This window comes from Artemia franciscana, chromosome 17 (genome assembly GCF_032884065.1).
Source record: "Artemia franciscana chromosome 17, ASM3288406v1, whole genome shotgun sequence".
NCBI classification, from domain to species: Eukaryota; Metazoa; Arthropoda; class Branchiopoda; order Anostraca; family Artemiidae; genus Artemia; species Artemia franciscana.
The window spans coordinates 9,814,198-9,831,206 of NC_088879.1; the positions used below are offsets into that span (position 1 = coordinate 9,814,198).

Below are 17,009 nucleotides of genomic sequence, written 5' to 3' on the forward strand. Positions count from 1 at the left end.
AAAATAAATTTACTTTTTTTGGAATAATCTTTCATTATAAACTTATGCTCAAACGAACCTTATTTAAAAAACACCCCTCGTATCTCGTCATATAGTTCAATATTTAGAATATTATTCATTTTACTCAGAAGCAGTTCTTACAATAGAATTCCGTTTTCAACATGTTGAATTTTGAAAAAACTTACAGAAAATCATTCCTTGATATTGTACACCTGTGGCGCATGTCATAATTTTAATACAATAATGCTTCAAAATAAATCGATAGATTAAAATAAGCTACTTTTTCAAAGTTTATCTAACTTCTAATCAAACAAATGTTTCAGTTAAGTAATTTAATTTTCTGTTATGTTTATACAATTTCTGACTTTAGATTGCATACATAACTAAATAACAGGCTACGTAAACTATCGAAATACATACTAAAAAAAATTAGAAAACATCACAGTCCTAGCATATACACTTAACATGTGACATTTGGGCGAAATTTAGAAAAGTATCCGCCTACAATCCATTTTCCAGGTTACTTCAAATGGTGCTAGCCGACTCAAGGTGCAAGCCGAAAAAAAACCGTACTTTGTTTAAATACGATTTGATCAGTATCTTCTGTTGTATGTATTACTCCATTTGTGACTTTGTATCATGTATATATATATATATATATATATATATATATATATATATATATATATATATATATATATATATATATATATATATATATATATATATATATATATATATATATATATATATATATATATATATATATATATATATATATATATATATAGAGAGAGAGATAGATATATTATTTAACAAATTCTCATTTTTGTCAAATTTCACTTGTATCTGTGATCAATAAGAAATTCATTCCTCTTTCATAACAAGTATATGTTTATCTGCATACAAGACGTGCAATATCTTTAAGAAATACTTACTTCAGTTTCAGCTCCCTCAACATTTTTACTAGCCACATATTTCAGGGCCTGAAATGCCGCATCTTGAGAAGCCTTTTTCTTGGTAGGTGCAGTTGAACTAAACTCCTTTCCCGAAAACTGAACGAAAAATTATATGTCATTAAGGAGGTTTCGAAATTGCCATAGCCTGCTCATAAATATTATTTAAATGGCCTTAAAATGGTCTGGCTATTGCCAATACGAAGTCTTCTGAAAGAGCACAAAATAATGGACTCTGAAAGAGCCCTACTTAATTGTCGAACTGCTCTCAACTCCCTACGGTCCGAGTCTCAAAGAGACTCAACATGGCGTTTTGATTTGCTTTTAGTAGAAATTTAATTGTTTTTGATTGACTTATAACCCCATAATTTTATTTCAGGGGTTTTTACAAGAGAAAAGAACAGAGATTACAGTCCTATATGATATCAACTAACTTGACTAGAACGTTTCTTAACTTGACTTGATCTAGAACATTTCTTAAGAAACAAACACGAGTAACCCTCGCGTTTAAAAACTGATTTCTTGTGTAAGACACTCTAAGCATACCCTTTTTATTTGTGCCATTACATCACTTTTAACAAGAAAAGAATAATTCGGGTAAATTGCACTGCTACTTTTGATTTTCGTTAATGTACAAATCTCAACATTCCATGAAGGAGTACTTACCAACAACTTCTTTTGTCTGAACTAAATGAAAAATAGCACGCAAAAGAGATTTTGGAGAATAAAAGATAATATAGTAAAGGCCTCTAGGAGTGCAACTATTGACGTTAAAAGTAAATTCTAGCATCTAGGAGTGGCAAGGGCTAACCTAAAGCTGAAATTCAGGAAAAGTTATCTACCTTCTGGGAAGTTTTGACGCTGACAAATTCCAAGATAAGAATTGAAGAGATACTTTCAGGAAGAGTTGAATATTAAACTGGAGAGTCTAAATTTTTACAATAAATAACATGGATGGAAAAATTTTTCGAAAGTAGTTTGTGAAGTAGCAGATAGTGTCTTAGGGAGGAATGTTAGAAACGCAGCAAGGAATATTAGCGAAAACGCTTCGATTTTAGCAGAAAAGAGGAGGGATTTGTACCAAAAAAAAAAACTGAGTGACACTTTATAAAAGAATAAAAAGAATGTAAAGAAAGTAGAGAAAACATTAAAATATGAATCAATGAGGTGTGTAGTGGAGACCATGTATAAAATTGCTGAAGGTTCAGAAGATATAGCCAGACGACTTAATAGCAAAGCATTGTATTGGTATGATAAAAAGTTGAGAGAAAATTAATCTGGACCTGTCTCAGTCGGATAGGAACAAGAACTCAAATAGAGATGAGGAAATAGTTAAATATAGATCTGCAGAGCATTTTGAGAATGAGCTAAACCGTGATAACGTTACAGGGAACGATAAATGAAAAAAAAAACGGAAAGTTTATGACACTTTGGAAGTGAAGAAAGATTCATTTTGGAAGAATTAGCGACAGGATTAAAAAAAAAAAAAAAAAAAAAAAAAAAATAAGCCTAGTTCAGTCTAATGTTTCATATAGTTCTGTTATTTGGAAGTCAACTTTTCCTCGTCTATGAGGCCACTTTCGGAGCTTTACGATAAAGCAAGGACTCTTATTCAGGAAACTATCTGATCCTCACTTAAAACCCTGCCTGATTTGAAATCTCTATATCTTCTTTCATTTTTTTACAATTGCATGGCCACCTTCCTGCTGTCCTATGTAATAATATATCTTTTATTTCTGATCAATCGACTTATCATCTCCCAACTTCCAACAATTTGCAGATTCTTCACACTCCATCAGTGAAGTTTGACTTCAACCCTCCGACAGCTTGCAACAGGATCTAGAACACGCTCTCAGAGTTCGCACGAAGCTGCTACTCGTTTGGTATGTTCAAAAATTGTGTTAGAGAATTTCTAGCTAGTAAATATTTTTTTCCGGTTTCCCTTGGAGTTGACGTCGCTGGATTGAATTGGTGAAATCATGTGCTACCCTCTGCCTAGCTTGTCATTTTCGGGGATTATTAAGGCGGCGACTCAATTTTTTGGATTTTGTTTATATTTTTGTGTTGGTTTACTCCCTTGTAACTGGTACTCCCTATTAAAATTCTTGATTCTGTTGATGGGTTGTGGGAAGTGCGGGTAATTGTCCCTAGATACCTATCCCCAGCAGTTGAAGGCATATAGGCTGGTCGATACCAATACAGTTCTTGCCACTCGTTCCTGCTCTCTTCTGCACATTCCATTTCATTTAATGGATTAATCCCTTTTCTATTGTCTTCATTGTGATTTAGTGATCGCTAGTCAATTCGTCTCTCCTTTAAGATATTAATAGATACCTTAATTATCTTTCTATCAATGTGCCATAACAGGTTAGAATTCAGAATTGCAGTGAAGGTATTTGGTACATAAGCCATGTAGCAAAGGCACTTAAGGGAAATAGTATCACCACTCAGTGACTGACAAATTTTAATTAAATAACAAACTATTGAGAAGACGGGCACCTGAATTCAGACAGTAATATAGGACTACATGTAATCTAGTACGAAAGGGAGATTAAATCAGTTTACTGAGATTAACATTAGATGCTTGCCTAATTAATTCTTGTGAATTGAGGCGAGAGGGAGGATTTGGGTTTAGCAAAGAAGCCTTGGCTGCTAGTAAATCAGCGGTATCATTACCTTTGATGCCTTTATGGCCTAAAGCATATCGGAAATAAATCTGGTTGTCTTTGGCTTGAAGGTACAAAAGCTGTCTTCTAATATTGAATAAGTCCTTATCATTGACAATTCTATCAATTTTTTTAACAATAGCATTGCCGATTTGGAGTCAGAAAGGCAAATATCATTTTCAGCCATGATGCTATAATTTATGGGAACATCTACGGTCACGCGAATGGCACATAATTCGGCGGAGCAAATGGAATATTCCAATGGAAGGGGCGAATAAAGGTTAAGGTTCAGTAATGGGATACATACTCCTGCTCCAGATCGCTCAACCTTCACAGATCCATCCAAAGAGATTTTTTTGCGATAATGGTACAAGTTTGAAGTCTGTTACGCCAAAATAGCCTGGATCTCATAATAAGGAATTAAGTTTTTATTAATCAGAATAAGTTCTGCTTGACAAATGGGTTGACTCATTTCCCAAACTGGAGTGTCAATAAAGAGATACACATAAGGGGAATATTGGTTCCAATTTAGGACCCCTGGTTGAAATTGATTTCAAGATGAATGTGCATTAGTGCAAGCTGACTACAGAGCAAAGGTATGTTTATGCACAACAGGGTTGATTCCATAAGCCTGAATTCACGAGAAGTACTTCTTCTTTTGACTGGATGCTCTTTCACTTAGGGAGACCAAATCAGACAATTATTTCAATTTGGAAAAAGAGTATGCTTGTAGAGACCCAAAGCAATTCAAATGGCAGAATTTTGTAGAGGTTCCAGGGTTTTAAATGGAAATGGAGGACAAACTTAGAACACAAAGTATCTGAATGATCAGGGATTTCAAAGAATTAGTATGTTCATCCTGTAACATTTTGGAACCCATCCATAGGCCAAGTAGCTTCACTGAGTTGCAATACGCGGTCTCACTAGAGAAAATTTGAAGTGGATTGGGGAGATCTCTTGAACAATTAGTAAATATGATTCATTTATTTTACTGAATGAAATTGGGAAGCCAAAAGCTGAAGATAATCTCTGAATGAATCTTATATCCTGTTGAGTAAGACCTTGAAGAAGTACAATATCCTTTCCAGACTTCCAAACAATCAAATCATCTGCAAAAAGCCAAACAATGAATGAGATAACTGAAATTCTGCAAAATACAAACTGAACAGAAGGGGACTCGAAATTGCTTCTTGGGGAAGACCTCTGGTAAGGAGAGTAGTCTCCCCTCTAGTCTCTTTAACTTGAACATAAAAACTTCTATCATTTAAAAAAGACTTCATAAAACTTACAAAAGAGAAAGGAAAATTAAGGTTAATTAAAAGATCCATCTGTTTATTGTGGACTACTTTTCCATAGGCATCTGGCTAATCAAACAGGACTGCCATTTTGACAAGTTTGGTTTTAAGAGAGTTTCAAACATCAATTTCAAGGTGGGTGATGTGTTGGGGTTTGGGAGAATAGCATACACTTTGAATTGATATTAGAATTGCAGAGTCATCAGATTGCAGAGAGGGGACCTTTACCAATTGAACTTGATCATAATATGAAGATAGACCAAGTAGCATGTCAATAGTCAAGTATGCATTACATGAAACATTATACAGGGTTTGGAAATTAAATGGAGTGAAATGAAGTATGGAGTGTAAAAGTGAAAATGGAGTATAAATGAAGTATCTGATATATTGGACAAAATATTCTCAAGGCCTCTCCCTCCTTTGTTACTAGAGGCTATTTGTTTCCAAAATGGGCTATGGGCATTGAAATCACCAAAACTAAAAGAACTATTCCCTGAAAGTTCAGATTCTAAAACATTTTGGATATCATTGCTTCCACATGGATTATGCAGAGATTCTATAACAAGATGACTACCATTGGCCAGGTTAAATATTATACCTATAACATCAATTTTGTCCCTGTAAAGATTTAATGGCCGAGGGAAATGAGGGATTAAATCATGCACAACAATGGCAACACCTCCTCTCTTTCTATTGGTAGATCTATTTTCCGGTAACACTTCTTACTGCACATTTTGATTTTCTTGAACTGATGAAGATTGGTCTGTTCTAGACACCACAGCTTAGATACCTAAACAGTTATGAAAACTCCTATCTTCCCCATGGGAAGCTTTTGGTAGAGAGCTCTGAACTTGGCGCCTCCTCCAAGCCCGCGCTCCGACGCGTAGATCGTACTACAACACCATAGGCGAGAAAGCAATTTTGTTTTGTTGCATATACAGCTTAGATACCAATACCAGTTTCCTGTTACCAATTAGATATCAATGCCAGTTTCCTGTCTCCAGCCGCTAGCATCACTACTGCGCACTGTGTCCTAAAAATAAATCGAGTTTTCATAACTGTATATTGTATCTAATCCGAGGTAGACACACATTCCCAATTTTATTATTAGATGCATATTGGATAACATCATCAAGTCTATTTGAGTTAAAGGGAGACACAACTCCATTGTTGGATTTGCAGCTTATTTACCACAGGTGGAGTTGAATAGGTGACATGCTCAATACTGGGTAAGAATTGATGGTAAGTCCCTTCCTATCTTTTCAAAGATAGAATTAGAAAAGTAGCATTCTGTAATAGCTTTAGTTATAGTAACTTTTAAGGTTTTGGTCCACTATTTGATTGGATAATTTGGTCCACTGATGCAAAATATTTAGTTAGTTTGGCCATATAAGGACCATCTCTATTTGGTTTGAGTAGATATGCTAGGTGAGACTGCCAATCTTTCAGACCATTATTTCTGACTAATTCTAGGATTTTGGAGGACAGGACTTGCTTTGATTACATCGGGGTGCTCATTAACCAGCTAAGGGATAGATTTCTCAACCAGAGATAACTGTGCCTGATTTTGGTTATTTTTGGGGGTACAAGGTTAAGATTTGGGTAAAAGGTTTGACATCACTTCCTTAGCCTCATTAATTCTTGGAAATAACGGCCCTTTGAAAAGCTTAGCAAGCTCCATTGCAGCTATGGGAAATGGGACGTTTTCTTGATGGGCTATCCTCAAAACTTCGGTCTGTTGAATATTTTTAAGACATGAGTTACAATCAGTAGACTGGTGATCACCTTCACAGTTGATGCATTTAGGAGCTGCAGAATTTCACAAGAAAAGCAGTAATTACCAAGACCGTTGAGGCAGATTATGTCAGAGTGAGAGCAGTACTTAGATACATGTCCCAGCTTAAAGCATTTTGAGTATTGGATAGACTTTTCTTGGCATGTTTTATGTGCTTTAGGTTGACCAAAAAAGAACAATGAGTCAAACTGGGTACTAGCTGGTAAGACAAAAAGGAGTTTGATTAAGTGAAGTATATTTTCTTCAATTCAGAACATCACAACTACAGCTTTGCCTCAGCTAGAAACTTTTACCCTGTGTATTTTAGCTATGCATCATCAACCCAACAAGATTTCAGAATTTTTTTCTTGTTGGTGATAAAACCATGAATGAAGGGATTAATAATAGTTTAAATCGTTTATTTCATGTTTTTCATCAAAGACTATTTAAGTTTTGTTTAATTTTACATTCTGCATTCTTCTAATTTTTTGAAGTCAGTTGTTTTTTCATGTTTCAGTTACTTTTTATATATATATTTCTGGAGCCCTTTTCTGCACACAGTTATTCCATCAAGAAATTTTAATTACAAAGAATTGGACTTACAATAGGTAAATTAAGTAATTCAATAATAATCTGTTTGTGTTATATCATTACCTTACCTTAAACCACAGCTTGGAGCACTATAAGGATTTTCCTTCCTCGTGATGCTAATTATGTTTGTTTATTTATTATATATTACTGTTTTGTTTGTTGCTATGGTCTAGCATCTTCTTTTTTCTACTAGTACACCATTTATATATATAATAAATGCTTACATATAATAACTATCTAAAGACTGTATACTAAAATTCCATAGTACAACTTTAGTTTCTCTTTTTCTACTTGAAGTAAAACAAACAAAAGTTAGATGTTACAAACTTTTAAAGGGCAACAGAGAGAATCCTATTTTAATAAATAAAATTTATTTTGATAAATGAATAAGTCTTATTTTAATCAGGTGCAATTTCTTACCTATTTACACTAAAATCTTTGTAACAGTTAAACAAGTGACAGAAGATTCTAAGGAAAATATCTAAACAACAATTTCAAAATAATTCCTCTAAAGAACACTAAAAAAATGTTAACTTCATACCTGAAATGAAACTGTATGTTCAAGCATGTGTGGTGGCCCCTCAGCAGTTGCATTAAATTTTGGATTACCATACAACTGATTAAATACACTCAAAGGTGTAATAGGAGGACTTGGTCGTTTCTTAGCAGAAACATCAGATTCATCTGAACTTCGAAGATTATCTACAAGAAAAAATACCTTGAGAACAAGGAATTTTTAAACACTACATCAAATCCCTTTAGTGCTGCTTCTATGGAAAGTGACTGGACATTTTGTCCTATTAACGAAATACAGTCCTGGTAAATTAATAAAAATATATACATTTTTTTATTAAAAATATAAATACACTTCTCCAGAGCAACCTATAAAATACCAACAAAACCATCAGGACATGCTGTAAACAAAAATGGCCAGGGAAAACAGAAACAAGAAGATAGCAAGAAATCCAACTGAAGCATGCAGGCCTTGCTGTTGAGTAAGGCTTGAGCTATGCCATAAGGCTGTCTGTTGAGTTACCAATAGACCTAGACCTTGAAACAAAGAATCCAAATTAGCTCTTGAATCTGCAACTACTTTCCTGAGCCTTTAACCCAATAGAGAAAAACTATCAGCCAATTGAAATGATGCAAGCAATTCCCAAATTATAGAAGAAAAGACAGTCTGAAAGTGATAAATGTCAGCAAAAATTAGACCTGCAGTTTTAAGGACCCATAAACTGTAGCAATTCAATCAGCATTAAATTATTTATTTTATTTTCAAGAAGTTTAACTTTGAAGCTTGAAGCAAGACAACTTTGAACTTTGAAGCAAGACAAAATAGAAGAGTACTCTGATAGATGTTTGTTATGGAGAATGCTAAAAACTATCTGAAATTTCAATTTGCAAAAGAATAGTTCAATTTTTTCAATAAGCTAGATTGAGTCAGCTGTAGTTTTAATATTGTTTAATTGGAATCTAAGTCTATGAGTTTTACCTTAACATTGGTTTTCATGCTCTTTTATAGTCCTTCTGTGCTCCATGGCCCCATACAAGGCATTGAGTGTTATTTTCACTTATTAATAGGTAAGAAATGTAGACTGCTTAATATTTACCAAACACAAGTTAGCAACAATAAAAGTAGGCACTTCTGTATTAGCCAGTACACACTTGAGATGTGAAGTTAATCCTAATGAAATACACCAAAATATAATACTTTAGTTTATATAGTAATATAAATTGTGCTATATTTTTGCACATGGGGTAGGGGTATTGGTTTTAAAGTAACCTTATCCCCACCTCTCTAGTGTGCAAATGTCAGTTAGCTTATTAGGTTTTCTGAAGGAAACATGGTGACAAAAGTGATAGATTGATTGTTTTATTCTCCTTATAATAATTAATCTTTAGAAAGACAGTGCACCCTAGTCCCCAAACACAGTGATAGAGCATATGAAAAAAAGGACTTGGTTTTTTTTTTCTAAATTTAAGAATTAAATTAACAAATCTTGAAAACCATATAAAATGGGATTGAGCAAAGTTTTAATGCTAAAAATACCATTCTTGTACTTCATTTAAGCAGAAAATGTATTTAGCAAGGTTTTACTTTTTATAATAGGGATACATATATTCTTTAAAGGTCAGTGCCCTCAAAAGAGAGAAGAGGTAAGTACTTCAAAATATGTTCTCAGAACATACTTTAGGCTCTAGGTTGATCCCTAAAAATTTAATTTTTATAATGTGACCCCTTTCCAAGATAGCTAAAATTAACTTGCCTATAGATCTGCCTTTGATTTTGTCACTGTCATATTTAACAAGACAATTTTAACAAAAATGATACCAACAAAGATATATAAATCATATCTAAAATAAGAGAAAGATGTTTAATCTTTGTGGGTCCATAAAGGGCTCAAAATTGGATGTTCACTTTATTCATAGGTCAGAAATGTGGACTGCTCAAAATATAATACTTTAGTTTATATAATAATATAATTTGGGCTATATTTTTACACATTAAGGGTGGGGGTATGTGTTTTAAAGTAATTTTATCCCCACCTCTCTAGTGTGCAAATATATAGCCCAAATTATACTAGCCCAATGCATTATGCCACCCATCATTTGTCTCTGTGGCTGTCAAACCAGTTTTCTTAGATCTTACATAAGTAACTTCTCAAGTTTCTTGACTTGAGACTTCTTGAGTGGCTAAAACAGAAGTACCTAACAGTGAATATATACTGAAAAGTTGCACACAACACCAAAGTTATGTCAAAAGTTGATAACACAACAGCAACACTTAAAGAAATTTATGATCAGATTTCTTGTAAATATTTATCTCAATTTATCAGCAGTCAACCCAACCAATCATACAGCAAATCATCTTCCAGACCACACTGTGGCTGTTTTTTGTAGATGGTGGAGTCTTCCCTTTACAAGAGTGCAGACAGTCTGGTATTATAATCTCCTTTTGTAAGAATTAAAGCTTATTCCAATTGGCAATGCACAGAACAACCACCAGAACCTACCACACAAACTACCAAAAATGTTCCACATCTTGGCTGGTCAAGCCAATATTTAAAAGAAATTGTAAATATTTACAAAAAATTTGATAGTTTGACCTATCAAGTGACAGGTCAAACTCAATGAATAACAAAACAGTGGAGACTGACATGATGAAAATGACTTTCAAGAGGTTCTTTCTAGGAACTCCAAAAAAAGAAAAAGCTCTATTAGCTATTATCCCTAATAGCTCTATTAGGGGTTGCAATCTTAAAATTGTTGAAATCATTGTTTTCTTTAAACATATATCCATGAAGGATCTTTGCTAATAGCCCTTCAAGATTCTAAATCAGCAGACATACTACTTAATTTAAAAATCCTTCTTAACATCCCAAAAAAGTCTGCTCTTTGGACCTCAAACCCACTACCCAACTAAAAGCTGCCCTGGCTAATAATGATAGAGCTATTTTCTTTATCTCAAAGGGGGTAATAGGCGAGATTTTTAAGTATATTCCAAGGTTTTGTGAAGGAGGGGTTGGATCAAAGGGAGGGGAATAATTTTTTACTAGGAGTTTTTTTTGGGGAGCTCCTAGAAATGATGTCTTAAAAGGTATATAAATCAACAAAGGTATAAATCACATCTAACTAAATATAAATTAACAAAGGTATATAAATCACATCTAAAATAAGAGAAAGATATTGGATGTTCACTTTATTCATAGGTCAGAAAAGTGGACTGCTCAAAATATAATACTTAGTTTATAATAGTTTATATAATTATATAATTTGGGCTATATTTTTACACATTAGGGGTGGGGGTATTGGTTTTAAAGTAATCTTATCCCCACCTCTCTAGTGTGCAAATATATAGCCCAAATTATACTAGCCCAATGCATTATGTCACCCATCATTTATCTCTGTCGCTGTGAAACCAGTTTTCTTAGATATTACATAAATAACTTCTCAAGTTTCTTGACTAGAGACTTCAAAGTTGCACACAACACCAAAGTTATGTCAAAAGTTGAGAACACAACAGCAACACTTAAAAAAATTTATGATCAAATTTCTTGTAAATATTTATCTCAATTTATCAGCAGTCAACCCAACCAATCATACACCAAATCATCTTTCAGACCACAATGTGGCTGTTTTTTGTAGATGGTGGAGTCCTCCCTTTACAAGAGTGCAGACAGTCTGGCATTATAATCTCCATTTGAAAGAATTAAAGCTTATTCCAATAGGCAATGCATAGAACAACCACCAGACCCTACCACACAAACTACCAAAAATGTTCCATATCTTGGCTGGTCAAGCCAATATTTACAAGAAATTATAAATATTTACAAAAAAATTGATATTTTGACCTATCAAGTGATAGGTCAAACTCAATGAATAACATAACAGTGGAGGTGGGACCATTTGTCACTATCCATGATGAATATGACTTTCAAGAGGTTCTTTCTAGGAACTCCAAAAAAAGAAAAAGCTCTATTAGTTATTATCCCTAATAGCTCTATTAGGGGTTGTAATCTTAAAATCATTGTTTTCTCCAAACATATAACCATGAAGGATCTTTGCTAATAGCCTTTCAAGATTCTAAATCAGCAGACATACTACTTAATTTAAAAATCTTTCTTAACATCCCAAAAAGTCTGCTCTATGGACCTCAAACCCACTACCCAACTAAAAGCCACCCTGGCTAAGTGGCAGGCATGCTGGTTTGAGAATTCTTTGTCAATGGGTACAGGTTCAATCCCAGGTGTAACCAGTCATTTGGCTTGGGATGGGGGTTAGTGGTGTAACTCTGTTAGCTCAGCCAGAGTCAATCCAGCTCTAAATAGGTACCTAGAGAAATCTGGGGAAGGTAATCAGGAAGGGTGTGCAAAAGCAGAGGATTGTTGGCCCCTAGCCCTCCATTGCACTTCCTGGATGAAGGGCCACAAAACAGAGATCAGCACTCCCAGTTTAGACCTTAGACCAGTTTAGGGTATAGTGCCATCTCACTTACTTTTTTACTTCTTTTTACCCAACTAAAAGGCTTGTGTATAGTATCCCTCCAGAAAATACCTATTCAGACCTAAAGGAAGGGCTCTCTGACAGATCTGGTAACCCATCTCTGTTGTATAAGTTACCAAACTGGGCAAACCAGATGCTAATGGCCAAAATTTCAAGGAAGTCCTTCTTATTCACACTCAGAGAAAAAAAAACAATATCCTAGGTCAGATATTCCTCTTTGGATAAATGAAACCCCACAAGCCCTACAAGCCAAAACCAATCCAGTACAAAAAATGTCTAAAACTAGGACACACAACAAACAAATGCAGTGAAATCTTACAAGCCTGCAGCAAATGTAAAAGTTCCCATCCCAAAGGAATGGCAAATTGTAAAAATGATCAGCCTACATATATAAACTGCAAAGGCCCCCATGATTCTTCCAATAAAACACTATGCCCTGCATATAAAACATGAGCACTAACAATCCAAATAGCAACAGAGAAAGCTATAACTTACCCATTTGCAGCTCTGGAAGCAAATGCAGCCCAGTCACACCAAACTGAACCCTTTATGTAACCACCCAATACTTTCACTCACAGAACACCCAACCTACCCAAAGCAACAAGCACCCCCATAAGACTCCTGCCTCAAAACACCCCAGCTTGCATTCCTATTGGAGAGAATCACCAAGGCTGAACCAAATAGCCTCCATATCCAATGATAGGAGGTTAGTCTGGCCACCCCTACCAAGCAGAAATGAATCAGTAGCATTATCAGGAATTAATGACATGACAGGCCAGACAGGCCTAATTAATGACAGGCCAGACAAAAATCCAAAAAAGCTACCACATAATATATGCCTATTTAGACTAAACTCTGATGCAGTTTAGTTTATGAACCTACAATAGCCACAGAAAGCAAAAATCAGAAATGAATTGGCAAACATGTACCTACCCAATCAAATGCTTATCCAAGCAAAGAAGGATCTTGCTTTACTCCTAATAAAGCTAAATATTAATGCATAGTCTTATGAAAACTAAAGCAGCACATATTAACAATTCAATGGACTGTAAGATCACTTTGAGAAAATAGACCTAAGTTAAATAAAATAACATCTTTTACAAATAAAAATTCCACTGAAATTGCTTGCCTTTATGAATCCTATTTATCCAAAAACCAACAAACAAGGCTTCCAGGATATACTATACTGAGAAAGGATAGGTCTTTAGAGAGAAAAGGAGGTGGTGTAGCTTTAATGATAATATCCAATTTTGTGGCAGCAATTTTCCAAAATTTTTAAATAGCCTGATGCTGATGCATTTGGAATCAATGCTTCACTAAATATTACCAAAACTTACATAATAAGCTTTTTTGAGCCTAAGAGCCAAACTTCAGATGCCATGGATTTCATAATAACAGAGCTACACTAAAAGTCACACAACTGACCCCCCTACCAAACCAAATAAATGGCCATGCCTGTGATAGAGCCCTTGCCCTATGGTCAAAGAATTCCCAAACAGCATACCAGCCAGGATGGCTTTCAGTTGGGTAGTGGTTTGGGGTTCATAGAGCAGACTTTTTGGGATGTTAAGAAGGATTTTTAAAATAAGTAGCATGTCTGCTAACTTAGAATGATGGAGGGCTATAAGCAAAGATTCATCAAAGATATATGTTTAAAGAAAACAATGATTTTAACAATTTAAAGATTGCAAGCCTTGATAGAGCTATTTTCTTTATCTCAAAGGGGGTAATAGGCGAGATTTTTAAGTCTATTCCAAGGTTTTGTGAAGGAGGGGTTGGATCAAAGGGAGGGAAATAATTTTTCACTAGGGAGTTTTTTGGAGCTCCTAGAAATGATGTCTTAAAAGTCGTATTCATAAGCCTAGGTTATTAACATACCAACGGTGTCCTCGGCTTGTCTTTTCAATCCTATATCTTGTTGTGAATTCATTTTTAACAGTTTACTGACACTCCTTCTCCTTCTTCTGCTATTGGATGATAGCTGCCATTTGGCTTTCTCAAAATCCCAAAAATTTAAAAAGAAATCCCTCGCTACTCGACAAAGTGCTCTCAAAGGCCGTACTGCTCTGCCGTACGTAAAAGTGCCTGTAAGTAATGACGTAATAAATGACGCGCAAAACCTTGCGGTTTTTCGTGACGTTGACGTTGAATCCCCTCTTGCTGTTCAGCCTCGGAGACTTTCTATAGCACGTTGATTTTCACTTCTCATTCAATAGTAGGAGGAAATCTTCTTTCCTGAAACTACAATTCTAAGGTCTTTTAATCTTCCAATTCTTATCAGAAACTGTCTGACATGACGAACTATCATAAAAAAAATTTTCTTCACAATCAAATCCTCCTAATAACACATATAGACTGGTTTGCGCTTTCTACTGTCTGAAAAATTTGGTTATTTGACGTATCTCTTGTTCGCTTTCACGGGACACTAATGTGTTTAATGTGTCAATAGTTTCTAATGCATCATGCTTAGGACATTCCTCACTCTGTCCCAAAAATTTTGCTTCGTAACAACAAACTCCAGCATGGTGTGATCGGAGTTGAAACAGTTTCTTTGCGTCATATCTAGTAAGTTGTTTATACACCTTCGTTTCTATATTCCTCTAATTTTTCATTGTCACAAAGAGATTTCCAGTCGAATTTCTATTAATTTCAAAACCCTGACGATCAACCTCTTTAATCGCCTTATCAAACATCAAAACTTCGTAAGGAGTGTCCATGTCTGTTACAAATGTTGCTGACTTAACTGCGGATTTGGCCTTCAAATCTGCTATTTTATTACCCGCAAACCTAATGTGGGCAGGAATCCACTGAATAACTACTTTCTTCTTGTTTAATATGTCGTGTAGTTTAATGTATCATATAAGAACATCTTTGTTTGGTTTTGCCATAGTATTAGGATTTACAAGGCTTGAATAGCACTTTTTGAATCACAGCAAATTATTACCTTGTCCTCTTCAACAGATTCCTCAATGAACTCCAGCACCCTCTTAATGGCATAAACTTCTGCCAGGAATACACTGCTTTCTGGAAGTAATTTAATTTTTTTTTTGACACATTTTTAAAAGGGTAACAAAATGCTGCTCCTACGTGCTTCATTTCATCTACTTTCGATCCATCAGTGAATAATGGGAGGAATCCTTTGTGCTCTATGTCCATCATCGTGCAGAATGCCAAGTCTGCTGGAGTATCTTGTTCCATATTAAATTCTAATTTTGAATTGATCCTGCTTTTCTTCCATGGTGGAGGATCACCTACTTCACCCACTTTATTTGGTACGAGTCACGAGCCATGACCCACGCAGTATTGTCATCTTTTTTAGCAATATGGATTAAAGTTAGAAAAATTTTTAATTCCAGAGCAATATACTTTAAATTTATTTCTAATTTCCCCAAAAATTAAAGATAGGTCAGTGGCCGTAATTCTGGTTGGACACCTCGCTCCCCCAGCAATAAAACGTAGTTTAGGTGGATTTTTTTATGAAATGTTATCGTCTAATATAAAAAAGGAAACTTTTTATCATTAATTTTGATATTGAATTTTTTTCCAAATTATTTCTTCTATATTTTCAATTAAAGTATTTTCCTCTAGATTAGCCTTTTTGTATACATTTGCTGAAAGTATCTCTTTTGATAAAATATCACAATAGAGTTTCTGACAAATTATGGGAAAATTATTACTAGCTTTATCAACTGGAACAATTACGAATTCGTTCTGTATATTAGCTATTGCTTGTTTCATATTAGCATTACAAAACACTTAATTTTTCTTAAATGTATTTGAATTAATTCTATATATGTAATTTCGTGCATTAGTTAAAATCAAATTCATCCAATTTTGAAAACTTCCTTTAGAAATTTTCCCCTACTTGCACCATTTATCAATTAATGAATTTAAATCATTCTTAAAGGCATTAAGAGTTTTTGCTGGCTTTACGTGGTAGGAAAAACGGAATTTAGACCCAATCTTCATTATATTTTGAAGATCAAGATGCCTTATAATGGACAAATCCCCTGTTACACCATGTTCGTAAGTTTGATTCACATATTGTAAAAATTTCTCACAATTACAAACCGGTTTCCAATTACCCTCCTTGTCAAATTTTTTTAAGTATCACATTATAGTTAAAAATTATTTGACATATGATTTTTGAGAATTTATACGTGAAAATCGGACTATCCTTATACATCAAATTACTTAGAAGGGTATTTTTCACTCTTCGCTGGTTTAAAATTCCGGGTAAATTAATATTTGATTAGTTCTAAAATCTACAGATAAATATAATCTACTATCCTTATTGACAATCTTATCGGATTTATTATAATTTGAAATAAATTTTGTTTTAACTAAAATGCAAAGTGCATCATAAATTAATTTAGTTTTAGAGTTACATTTTGTATTATTTTTTGAAATCCAGAATAATTTTATTAAGTTATTCCTTGATAACTTATTTAAATACTGTGTTATACTAGCCATAACATTAGTCTAAGATATCCGACATATATCGATTAAAACTACTTTTTTTAAAGTCTAAATAATTCTTTCTATTGTTTTTTCTAAGTTCTCTTAATCGGTTTCTACATTTAATGGTACAATTAAAAGAATGGTTCTCAGTTAAATCACTAATACAATTAGCAACTAAATTGAACATATCTCCATAATTAGCTAATAGATCATTTAACCCAAAAGGATAAGCTGTACCGAGAGCAGGGATCCAATAATCTTC

General features: G+C 34.1%; 1 protein-coding gene across 3 annotated transcripts in view; it reads right to left on the bottom strand.

Annotated features, from left to right (window-relative positions):
- Positions 1-14,301, bottom strand: part of LOC136037805 (double-stranded RNA-specific editase 1-like) — an 86,353-nt gene extending 72,052 nt beyond the window's left edge. For all 3 annotated transcript variants that reach the window (XR_010620041.1, XR_010620040.1, XM_065720638.1), the window contains exons 1-3: positions 14,165-14,301; positions 7,824-7,984; positions 939-1,055 (exon numbers count right to left, since the gene is read on the bottom strand). Coding sequence is in view for 1 of the 3 variants with exons in the window: in XM_065720638.1 (XP_065576710.1) it covers positions 939-1,055; positions 7,824-7,984; positions 14,165-14,216 (330 nt within the window). In the remaining 2 variants the exon portion in view is untranslated. The remainder of the gene's footprint in view (positions 1-938; positions 1,056-7,823; positions 7,985-14,164) is intronic.
- Between the last annotated feature and the right edge of the window lie 2,708 nt (positions 14,302-17,009).